General features: G+C 39.3%; 1 protein-coding gene across 7 annotated transcripts in view; it reads left to right on the top strand.

The window, feature by feature from the left end:
* LOC121631263 (BAH and coiled-coil domain-containing protein 1) overlaps positions 1-5,247 on the top strand; it is a 61,682-nt gene extending 56,435 nt beyond the window's left edge. For all 7 annotated transcript variants that reach the window (XM_041972102.1, XM_041972068.1, XM_041972084.1 and 4 more), the window contains exons 24-29: positions 468-576; positions 660-776; positions 881-1,042; positions 1,374-2,602; positions 2,759-2,995; positions 3,110-5,247. In XM_041972102.1, coding sequence (XP_041828036.1) covers positions 468-576; positions 660-776; positions 881-1,042; positions 1,374-2,602; positions 2,759-2,995; positions 3,110-3,319 — 2,064 coding nt within the window. In that variant the 3' untranslated portion in view covers positions 3,320-5,247. The remainder of the gene's footprint in view (positions 1-467; positions 577-659; positions 777-880; positions 1,043-1,373; positions 2,603-2,758; positions 2,996-3,109) is intronic.
* The last annotated feature ends 7,225 nt before the right edge of the window (positions 5,248-12,472 follow it).

Below are 12,472 nucleotides of genomic sequence, written 5' to 3'. Positions count from 1 at the left end.
CTTTAAATTTGCCCAAAAGCCATTTATTTGACTCTGACACCAATATCCTGATTTTCACTGATCCCCCTCTCCTGTACACACTCTCACATCCACACCTCATCAATCAAAGGGTCCCTTGCCATGGCAACAGTAAATGAAAGCAACCTGAAAGAGCCCCCAGTGAGCGGCGGATGCTGGGGCTGCCTTCATTGTTGGAGGGAGGATCTGGCAACCTGCAATCACAAGCCCCCTATTCAGGCCCTCTTTAGTATTACTCAGCAAGTCAGGATTTACTGCATCATGGCTTCCGTTCTTTTCAGCTCTGACTGGCACATTGGCATGAGATAAGTGCCGCTTGGTAACGTGGCACAGTGGCTGGCCATTCACAATGCTCCATTGCCCTCACACTGTGTGTGTGCATGACTGTGTATGTGTGCATTGTGTGCAGCCTGTAATGAATCTTAATTATGTTTTGGTCTGGCTCGCAGGTCCTCGATATACGTCCAGAGTCTGAGGCTATGCTCGGTGAAGGGACCAGGGTGTGTGCTTACTGGAGTGAGCGTTCACGCTGCTTATACCCTGGATATGTTCGCAGAGGTGGGACATCAAATACATATTCAGCTGCATGCACACAGAGTCATCGTTTAGCACACCCAAAGGCATATTTTTGTCTCTTACAGGTGGTTCATCTGATGAGGGGAAACAGGGTGGAGTGATGGTTGAGTTTGATGATGGAGACAGAGGGAAGATTTCTCTCCAGAACATCCGGCTCCTGCCTCCAGGATACCAGATTAGCTGTGGGTGCCTCCTCTCTACATGTTTGAGAACTGAAGCTTTCATGTGGCAGAATACAGTTTCTCTTTAACTAAATGCTAAGAATGTTCTCTAATTTGTCTTTAAGGTGGGGAGTCAGCTCCCACCCTGCAGGTACCCAGTGGAACAGCAGCCAAGAGAATTTCCAGCCTGGAGCAGGCCCCCATCAGTGACAGGCCCTCTGACAGACTCAGCTCCACCAATACTGCATCCAACACCCAAAGCCTAACGGTTACAAAAAGAAGACCAGGTAAGAATTAATCCAAGAGAAAAAAATAAGAGAAAAGAAAATCATCAAATGCAAATTTCCCATCAGCTATAAAGTCATGTAAAAAAGAAGAGACAAAGGAAAAGGAAGAGAAAATATCCTAATATTTTGCAGACTAAAAGAATCTAATGCATTATTTATGTGCTTGTTTTTAGCAAATCTTCAGCTTTTTAACATAAAAAAAAAAACTTGCTATAATAATGATATACATGCCTTGTTTTTTAATCCTGTGTCTGAATTATGCAAGTGGGGAATTAAAAAAGTTAAAAGAAAAAAATAGCATGTATTGTAATGTTTTTTTTCTTTTTTCTAGGGAGACCAAAAGGCTCTGGAAAAAAACAAAAGCAACACCAGGTTGAAAATCCTCCACCTTTCCTTGGTTGGAGCACACTAGCTAACACCCGGAAGAGAACATCTGAAAACCTGTTTCAGTTCAATGGATCACCCAGGAAGGCTATGAGAGGGAAGGAGGATGCCTTGTTCTCCTTGCCTCATACCCAGCCGCTGACCTCTCTCCCAACTAAAGGCCTTTTCAGCAGCAGTTCCTTTGAGGTGGACTCTTTTAGAAGCATTGCAAATGGATATTCCTCCTTCTGTACTCAGTCCACAGGAACAGGTTCAGGTTTATTGCTGGGTGCCAGAAGTGGACTGTACAGTGAGAAGCGTAGGCAAGATGAGTTGGTTGCACCAAGGAGTAGGAAGTCTGGACAAGAGTTCTTGGTCAAATTGGATCATGAAGGAGTGACCTCCCCCAAGACAAAGAACAGCAAGGCTCTGCTTTTGCGAGGCGGATCTTCCAGTGTGAGTGGTATGCCCAGGACAGAGGCATACTCTCATCCAGTCCTGCTAGTTAAAGACAATAAAAAAGGTGGTGCCTCCAGGGTGGAGCTTCTCCTGAAGGGAGCCACACAACAAAGAAAGCCTGCCCCTTCCCTACGACTGGAGGAATATGGAGACTTGGGCTTTAGCTCTCACAGAGAGTGTCACAGTTCTTATTCTGATCTGGATGATGAAGAAGAAGAGGAAGAGAGGAGGAGGGCTGCATTGGCTGCAGCCACAGGAGGACTCAGAACGGCTGGCCGTTTTCTTTCTCGCCTTTCTGTCTCCTCCTCCTCTTCTGGTTCTTCGAGCTCCTCCTCTTCAGGCTCTCTCTCAAGTTCCAGTCTGTGTTCATCTGACAATGATTCATCTTACAGCTCAGAAGATGAGGACAGTTCAGCACTGATGCTGCAGAGTTGTCTGTCCTCCCACCAGGGGCTTTTGCAACCGTCTGAACCCTCTACTTCCTCAAGGTCTCGACAGCACTCTTTTGTTGCCAAAGCTGTGGCTGTTTCCAATGCCAAAGGAGGCCCTCCTGACCTGATCTCCAACAGCAAATCCTTGAAGAGAAAAGAATGCATGACCTCCACCTCTAAGCTAACAAAGGAATTTGTGAAGAAACCTAGAATGCTTTCAGATGAAACTTCTTTTATTCCAAGGCCCAAGATGTCCGCTTTTCTGGCAGGCCGACCAATGTGGAGATGGTCAGGGAACCCTACACAGGTCAGAATAATTCATCCACCTTTTTATCTAAACGTCTGTTTAACTTGTAAAGATTTACCTTTTTTTCTTTTACATGAGTTTATTAAACCTTAAGAACTCTAGGTCTAGAAAAGTCAATATAATCATAACATTTTTGTGTCTTTTTTATTATCACAGAGGCGAGGCCTCAAGGGTAAGGCACGGAAGCTTTTCTACAAGTCCATTGTGCGAGGCAGAGACACAGTGAGAGTTGGAGATTGTGCTGTATTTCTCTCAGCTGGGCGCCCTAACCTCCCATATGTAGGTCAAATTGAGAATTTCTGGGAATCCTGGACTTCCAGAATGGTAGTCAAAGTCAAATGGTTTTACCACCCAGAGGAGACTAAACTTGGCAAGAGGCATCGAGATGGCAAGGTAAGCTGTAGTGTTACAGAGCATTTTTGTAAAAATATGGAACTTTTCAAACATTATTTTTCATGTCTTTGATGAATATAATAATGAAGCTATCTTTGTCTGTTATCTACTCAGCATGCCCTTTACCAGTCATGTCATGAGGATGAGAATGATGTCCAGACAATCTCTCATAAGTGCCAGGTGGTGAGCAGGGAGGAGTATGAGTGTCTGACTCGTAATCAGAAGCCGAACAGTACCTCTCCTGACCTCTACTACCTGGCTGGGACGTATGACCCCACCACTGGTCAGCTGGTCACTGTTGAAGGGGTCTCCGTCATGTGTTGAACCTACATAAGGACACTACTGAAGGACTTCTTTGGAAAGTTCATGACTTCATCCATGAGACCAGTTAGCATTAATATCGGCACGAAAGCAGGGCTGAGATTACACACTGGAGTATTTTGGCATCAAAATCTTTGTGGACGCAAAGCGGATGTCCATAACTAGTTGATCCTTTCATGGATAAGAGCAGAAAGTGTGGGTTTTCCTGGGCATTGCAGATTTAAACAAGTGGTGTTTCAAATATCTAATTAATCCATTTTTATAAGATCTGTGATTGACAGCTTCACAACTGGTTTTAAAATTCATTCTTCCAGCTCCAAACACCACAGAAGAAGAGCTGGGATTGCATTGGACTGTGCAAATTAACATGAGGCTCAATTTTCACCGTGGACCAATTCTTTAAAAGATAGCCTTATCTGAGCGAATGGAAAACGAACAGTGAATCAGCGGACTCTCTCTACGCCTTTTCATTCCAGGGAAGTTGAAAATATGTAAGGGGTGTAAAGTTAAAATTGTCTGTAAATATTTTGAATTTTTTCCTAATCAAGCCATACACTTCAGTACCTCTCACCTGTCTTAACTGTTCAGGTGTACATTCTACAGTTTCAGTTATTGTATTGTTGTTTGTTGTCTATATGTACATAAAAGCTATTTTATATAGGAGTTTATTGTATATATGAAATGTATCTTTCCATGTTTGCAATTGATTTATTTTTATATGGGTGTAGACTACATTGCATTGTGTTGTTTTGTTTGGTTTTCCTTTGCTTTGTTTTGGGTGGGGGGGTCAAAAATGGAGAGGTTAGTGTTGCACTGCATATGCCCTGCTGAGACCAACAGAGCACAGACAAAGAAGGATTTAGTCTATAACAGGAGAGGACAGACTTTCTGAGAGAGAGGGGTCATCCTGTTTAAAAATTAAATAGGTCAAGTTGCTTTTTGTAAAATTGTTCTGTTACTTCACATTTCTGTTGGCTTATTTTTATTTATGTATCTCTTGTCATCATTATCATCATCATCATCATCATCGCAAGGCAGATCCCACTGCACTGCAGTCACGGGTCAAAAAAAAAAAAAAAAAAGAGAGTACCATTGTGACACAATATTTGTGTGTGATTGGTGTCCTGGCATCACTATAATCATGTCCACACAAATAAATTTAGAACAAGAGTCTTTTAATGAAAATGTGTTTGTTGTGCATTGCTCTCACCAGTGCATAATTTAGCACATTATGGCCTACAAAATACCAAAGTGTCTTTAATATCTTTATTTCCTTTATTTAAAATTTCTTAAGCACCTGTACTGAACTCTGATCAGAAATCACTGGTAACTTATTAAATATGTGTCCTCCACTATGTGCATATATATTGACTCTGCATTGTGACAATGGTTTCTTGCACATGTACCAGCAGATTTGTTAAGTACTAAAATATGCACCAAAATGCCACCTGGAGATGTGACTGAAAGTCAAGGTACTGACAAAAATGAGATGTTGAGTACTGACAATTTATTGAAATGAATTATTTTAGTTTAATTTGTCATCTGTGACTGTTTTGTACAGTACGAACATACTCAATGCTAACTGTGAAGGACAATCAGATTCACAAAGCAATGGACAGAGTAGGTTGACTCGATCGGAAAATTACTTAAGTTTATTTAATTTGTGCCAAGTAAATTTTCTCTATTTTGTGTTGTTTGTTATGCAATCCTGTTCTTGTTTTTGTTTTTTTGTTCACAAAGTTTTATTTTGTTTGCCAACGTTTTATTTATTGTCAATGTTGCTGTTCCTTCATGCCAAGAGCGCTTTATGAGAATGTGACATTTTTTTTCTTGGTGTGATGTCGCATTTGCATTTCTTAAATAAAACTGGTCTTGTAGAGGCCATCTAGTGAAAAGAAATAAAGCAACACTGGAGTCTTCTCATCCACAAACCTCTGTGAGTTAATTGTGTGTCCCGCCTCATCTTGCCATGCCCACCACCTTACCTCATCTTCCATTTTCCCCTGCAGCACATTTATGTTAAAGCCATTATTATTGCCCATTTACTGTTTTTAATCCTTTAATAAAAATATAAAGAGAAGTATTTTGCTTTTAAGAAATAATGAGATTTATTAAAGAAAATGGTATTACAATCACCAATTGTGGTCTGGATATATATTCCTGTGATGATGATAACATGGAGTAGACAGACTGGCAAAAAAAAAGACATTCCAAATTGTTAACCAGATTTTTTCATTGAAAGCTTGAGAAAAAAACTGAAACTGAATAAATCAAATATGGTATTCTGTATAGTTCAAATTGGCAAAAAAAAAAAAATCAAATAAACTTAAAAAAATAAACCTGAGGTCCCCCAACTGGCTGATTTTGAGAACAGATGAACTGTGCCAAACTGCACCCAAATGGCCTATTTAGAGACTTTGCCTTACATATCTCTGCTAAAACCGTTCTAATTTTGTTCGGGCTGACTTTCTCAGAGATGCCCTTTGCAGATAATTTCCACTTATTGTACTACGATTTGAGCTACAGCTGCATCGTTCCAAAGGAAAATTCATATTCATCCTGAAAGTGTCTTTTCTTTGGTTGTTGTTTTTTAATGAGCCTAAAACTTTTTAATTTGTGCTACATATGTGTAACCCTAACCCTCTTCACCTTCTTCACCTGTAACACATATTCTGGGTTTTAAATATATTAACAAATTTCACAAGTGTTTCCTTTACTATGACTCCAAAAGTACTCAAATAGACCTTTAACAAATGGTTAAAGTTACAATGACAAGTTCATGCATTTCAAGTGCAAATTTACCATTTCCTCCTGTTCTCTATGTCTTCGTGTTAAAGTAGAACATAAAAACTCCAAAAGAAGTAATAACCAGGTTAGGCTGATTGCAAAAAGGTAATCTTTACCACTCACCAGGAGAATGCGTTAACAAGGGAAACAAGTCAGTTAAAATCTTTATAATAAGCCACATTCATTCTTTTGATCATATGTCTTTTGCTACTGCTGGTTGCGCTGTTTATTCTTGCCTTCATAAGTTGACTGATTTCTTCTTTTGACTTTACTTCTTCGGTATCTGGTTAAGCTTTTATTTTATCTTGCACTCCTGTTTCATGTCTAGTAGTGGCCCTGACCTTCACTCTGCATATGGATGGTTTAATGTGCTCCCCTTTTGAGATTTTGGGTCCATGAACTAATTTTTGCAAAGCACCACAAAGTCCATTTTCTGTTCAGTTCTTTTTATTTGTTGATTTAAATCCTCAAATCGTCTCTGACTGAAGTAAGTTTATGCTCCTTAAATAGAGACAGCATCAAATAAAGCCTACTGGGTTTACCAACCAGTTCCATCAATATGAAGTCAACTGATTCTGAGGTGGATGTGAACTTTTGTGGTTCATGATAAAATATTTCTGGGTAAACTTCTTCATGGTGTATTTAAGGTAGTGGAAGAAAACCATGCGATACACCCAGAAAGCATTTTGTCCCAAGCTTTTTTATAAGCTCATCAACCTCTTTCAATCATTGTAAATGTATAATTTCTCAATTTGTGTAGCAATTTTTAAGAATAAGTATATGGGAAAATTTTTTTATAAACAATGTAAGAATCCATGAAACACATGAATGTTTCATTTTAAATTAAAAACTTGTTTTTGACCAAATTAAAAGACTTAAACAACTTTCAGCTCACTTAAATAAAAAGCAAAGAAGTGTGCTCTCTAGTGGAACACAAAGCATGCTACATCTTATGAAATAAGCATGCAGACTGAAACAGCATTTTTCTCAAATTTGCATTCAAAAACAGAGCCTTGCAGCATGATGTTTTTATTAGAGCACACAATGCCAGAGGCAACATGTACCCTTCTCCTGTCAGTGCCTGGAGCAGCAGGTATATTCCTCTATCCACCCACACCACCCATAACCTACAGCATCTGTCCGTTTGCATATATGCTTATCAGCTTTGACAAAGCCAATTTCTCCAACCTGAATCAGTGGAATAACCACTGGCTAGGCCTGAAGGTGACACAATATGGGTCATTGACCTTTCTCTTCAGGCTCAGGGGTCTTTTTGTCCTGCATGCAGCCGCAGTGCCGCTATCCCTCCCCCCATTGCCCAGGCAGGGGCTAATGGGCACATCAGTCATCTCCAGCAGCGGCCCAGAGAACACAAACAGTTCTGTTTACCACCACAACCTTTTGTGTTGACTATGGCTACTGCCCCATGTCCGAGCCAGGGCCCTTTTTGCATCAGTAGCATGGGGGTAAGAGGGACTCCTCACTCTATCAGAGGACAAGGTCAAAAGTGTGTAAGTGTTAAAATTAATGTGTTTTGAAATTATTCTGCCTCATCACCCTTTACACAGCATAAGATTAATCAGGGAATTAATAAGGTAATTCGGAGCCAAAATAAAAATATTCCAGACAAGTTTATGGTCCCTGAATTAAGCAAGTAAACATTTCTGAAGAAGATAAGGTCACTGATTACTGCAAATGCAACAAAGTTGTCACTTTTCCCATTGGACCACATTTAAAAATGTCTAATGTGGGTTGTGCTGCGTCTCTCTTGACAGACAAGTCTGCCTGCCTCACATTTCAGTGCCTGTCAGTGTTTCAGCTTGGTCAGCATCCAGACTGTGTTCCTCAGTGTCAACAGGAGGAATGCTTTCCTGCACAAATATCTACACCTCATAAATGTCTCACCCTCTGCTTGACCCAATCTGGCCTCTGACTGGCAAGGGGTTGAAGAAAGGACAGACTGCCTGGTGTGTGGGTGTGTGCCTGTGTGTTTTGGTGAGTGTGAAGCAGAAGGGTGGAGGTGTGGTTTTGGGTCTTAAAAAGGCGCTGGGATAATAAAGTAGGACAAACAGATCATTCAGGTTCTGACTGTTTCTTTTTAAAGGAGCCTTAAGTTCTGATCATTCTTCTGTAAAGATTTGTCAAGTCACAGCCACTGCACATAATCACAACAATGACAAATGTTAAAGTAACTCTGAAATTTCAAGTAATTCCTACATGATGAGAAGCAAAAGCTCATCCTGACATAAGAAGCATCTTTAGTAACTAAATTTGAATACATGCAAATACCAACAGATCAGTTTTTTAACCACTGTAGGTACAAGAGACCCCTAAAAGATTAGAGTGTGTGTGTTAACAGCATGCAAACACATCATAGGTGATTTAAATTATGTAGCACCTGTTGGTTTAGAATTCCTTCATATATGCTGCACTGACACACACTCTTTTGCATACACACATATGCCAGCACACAGTCAGCTCACTAACTGTGCCGTGTTGCTTTCTGTGGCTCAGATCCAGCCATGCCGCCCCTAATCCATTTCTCTGTTGTTCATTATTAGTGGCTTGTAAAGATTCTGTATCAGCTATGCTAAAAGAGCTTTTCACAGTATTACACAGGATTACAGTTGCTCCTCGCTACATATGTGGCACATAAACTCTGGTGTAATGTTGCCAACCTGTTTACATGGCAGCAACTAAATGGCTAATGGATGACTCACTGTCAGGGTCTTCTCTTCATTTGTTTGTGGGTTACAAAGCACCCTTATATCTCAGAATCACTCCCATCTTTCCTTCTGTTGGTTGACATAACAATGACGTTTTCCAATCAATGTGTATCGGCAAAGATATATTTATAGAGAATGTTTTTACACATGAATCTGACATAAACTGCTCAATCACAATATGTTTATCCAGCTTGGCAGCAATCACAGAATAAAGAATGATCAGGGAGTGGTATCAGTTTTTAAACATCCCTCCAAATACAAAAGATCAAAATTCTCAAAACCCGATTCATTTTATTCTTTTCTCCTTGCACGTGAACAATCTAAGGAAAAAAATTTAAATTATAAGAACAGTTCCACATTGAGTTGATCCTTTTTGTGCAGTGAAAGGGGCTGGTTGCTCCTTGTCACTCCTAAACTGATCCTCACATTTAAATCTGTGTTTTTTTTTTTTCTAAAATTCATGAATATCTTCATGTGTCTCTTTCATTGCATTATAAAGCTATACTGTTCTAGCAGCTGCAGTTGTGTTCTCACTGTCCGCAGTACTCTTCTGACCTAACAATAGAAGGAAAAATTACAGCCTGTGGTAAAAAAGGGTCAGGCGCCTTCTCGTTGCATCCCATTTGTAAAAGCAGGACAGCTGGAAACACTCTATATCTCATAAATAATTATAATAATGATAAAAAAAATGTTGGACTTCTTCTGAGGGATATGAGAGGCAAGTTAAATTGTTCCCAAAATCAAGGCAGATTGTCAAATTTTAAAATCTTGGGAAGTAGGAATTGTATTGAAGATAGAAGGGCTGACTGGATATGAGCTTTTATAAATATCCATCCTGTCAAGATAAACGTATACAGATCAGTTATGTGTATGGGAACTGTGGCTGGAGCAATACGAGTTCTTCCACAATACGTCCCCCATTTCTTTCCAAACCTTCCTGTGTAGTGGTGTTTGTACATTCCTGTGTTGACAACCCTTCCATTTAGTTCTCTGGGGTGTTTACCCCCTTTCACAGTAGCAGAGAAGCAGCTCCCACCATCCCATTCTGTTTACATTGCTCTTCTCCTCTATTTACTCTGTGCTCCAGCGCCCTGGCGCACCACACTCCAAGCAGCTGTTCCATTATGAAGAAAGCAGGCGCTTCAACCACACAGCACTGCCACATAGCTCTCTCTGACACCCCACCACCGTTGATACCATGGCTCTGCTGGCACGCCTGCTATTGTTGCCATGAAGCTCAGTTTTCTTCAATGCCAGAGTGACTTCTGGACATAATGTTAGCCAGGGCAACTGTCAGACATTGTCTTCAAACTGCAAGACAAATTAGCCAAGTTCAGCTTTTGATTAACCATCTCCATATGGGATGTAGTTTTGTGGTGGTTCAAATGTGCACCAATCATATCCAGATGATCTGGGGTAAAATAGCACATGCTTTTTAAAGTATTTAATTGAAAAACAAACTATGCTTTATTGCTGTCACACATGTCTTTTTTGGTACCTTATATTTCCTGTTCCTGTATGACATCATCTATAGTTATATGACAAAGCAATGATCCTTCCTCTGAAACCCTTTGCCTGGCTTGCTGTCTGGTTAAAGGAAAACTATTGTCTATCTGGGGTCATGCTATACCATGAATCTCCAGTGAATTATTTTTGCCTTTCGTATGTTCTTTTTCCTGCTGGTGTGCACAGCTGGTGCTGAATCAGGAGACAGGAAATGCAGGATAGAGGCCACCAAGCATCTGCAAGCTCCCATTGGAGCACTGCAGTGCCCTGTGGCTGCAGGGACAGGAGACAGTCCATTTATCACAATACAATAGCTGCTGCTAGGGGCCTGTGGAACATGAGCCTGTCTTGGTCTATATAGTAATGCTCATGTATATCTGCTTATATGTGAAGTAAGATCAATCTATCTCTTTCTGTCTCTTGTGTGTGTGCATGTGTGAGGACATTGTACATGCGTGTTTACAATTATATTACCCACCACAGCATAGAGTGTTTTCTCTAATATTTCTTTTCTTTTCTGCATGAATGAATTTAAAGATAACTACACAGAGGAGCAGAATTTCATTCCTTCTAGTCAAATTGTCCTGAAACAAAGGTGAAAATGTCCATTTGGGTGACAGAGATGTTAGATGTAGGATCAGGAGGTATGTGTGTATCTTCAGATGTTTATCTCCAGGTTTGTTTTTACATTGGTGTTTTAGTTAAAGAGACAGACACTACAAGTCAGAGTTTTATGTTTGTACAGAGAGGGGTGGGGGTTGTATTTTGTAGGTACAGGTATATCGTGTCCAGGAGGTTTACTGCAAAATGTAGTGTTTATTCAGAGACTCTATGGTAAATTCACAATGAGTGATCCATGATAACAGGATTATTTATCACATTTTCATAATAAAAAAAGATCACTGTCACTAATATGTTGCTAAGAGACCTCTATCTAAATTATGAAGAAGCTGATTCCTGTCAAACTTTTGACCAATCAGATTAGCTTAAATTCTGTCTGAGAATATCTGTCTGAAAAACACAAAAATAATGGTCCTCTATGGTTGGAATAAAGCCAAGAAGACATTTTTTATGCACTGTGGCGCCAAAAATTGGTTTTGTAAGGATAGTAAACAGTCACATAAATAACTATAAGAATAAAAAATACCTGGAGGAAAGTGTATATATGTAAATAGTTTCTATTGTGTATTTGTTTCAGTGTAATTTTTTCCCCTGAAAGACATCAATCAATCAGTCAGTCAATTAAAATTTATTCATAAAGCAATTTTCATGCAAAACAAATTGCAACACAAAGTGTTTTAAATTAGAAACAAAAAAAGAAAAAACAAAAAAAAAAAACATCTTAACCCATCAAGTCCCCCAGACCACAGGACAAATCATACATACACATACAAACATGACATGTACCCACATATAACCACACCCACACACACACACACACACACACACACACACACACACACACACACACACACATATATATATATATGTGTGTGTGTGTGTAAAATGATGTTCTCTACAAGTGCTGTCCTAATCGTCACTAATCACACTGGGGAAATTAAGCACTAGGAATTTAAATAACAAATGTTTAGCTGACAAAAGAATAAAATAGAAATAAAATAAAATAAATAAATAAATAAATAAATAAAATAAAATAAATAATATAAACTAAGCGTAACAAAGTAAGTGAGTCATTAAAAATGGAAACAGTGTAAAAGACATGGGTTAAATCTTAAAACAAGTCCATTAATAATGAAAAAACTTACTGTGTAAAAAAAAGTACTTAATAAAAAAAAGAAAGGTAAAACATCACTTGAGAAAATGGTATGCAGATGAGAGAATGCTTGATCCTTGTTGATCTGTTTATTTTTACTAAATTCTGTTTTGGTGATTTCTTTTATGATGCTATATATATATTGATGCTTTTATTTTACACAGTTTTAGCCCCAATCTGGCAACAGGGGGGCTTCTGAAAAATGTCTATGTTGACTGTGCTTAAAAGGGTTGAGGTACAAAAATGGTTTGGAGTTGTAAGAGTTTCTGCTTTATAATTTCGTGAAAGACTGCTCCTATTTGGATGCTGTGTGTCACCAACTCACCTGATTATTGTGTGGCCTGCCTAACCATGTCTGGTCAC

Source organism: Melanotaenia boesemani, chromosome 2, assembly GCF_017639745.1.
Source record: "Melanotaenia boesemani isolate fMelBoe1 chromosome 2, fMelBoe1.pri, whole genome shotgun sequence".
NCBI lineage: Eukaryota > Metazoa > Chordata > Actinopteri > Atheriniformes > Melanotaeniidae > Melanotaenia > Melanotaenia boesemani.
This window is presented reverse-complemented; position numbering and strand designations above follow the sequence as displayed.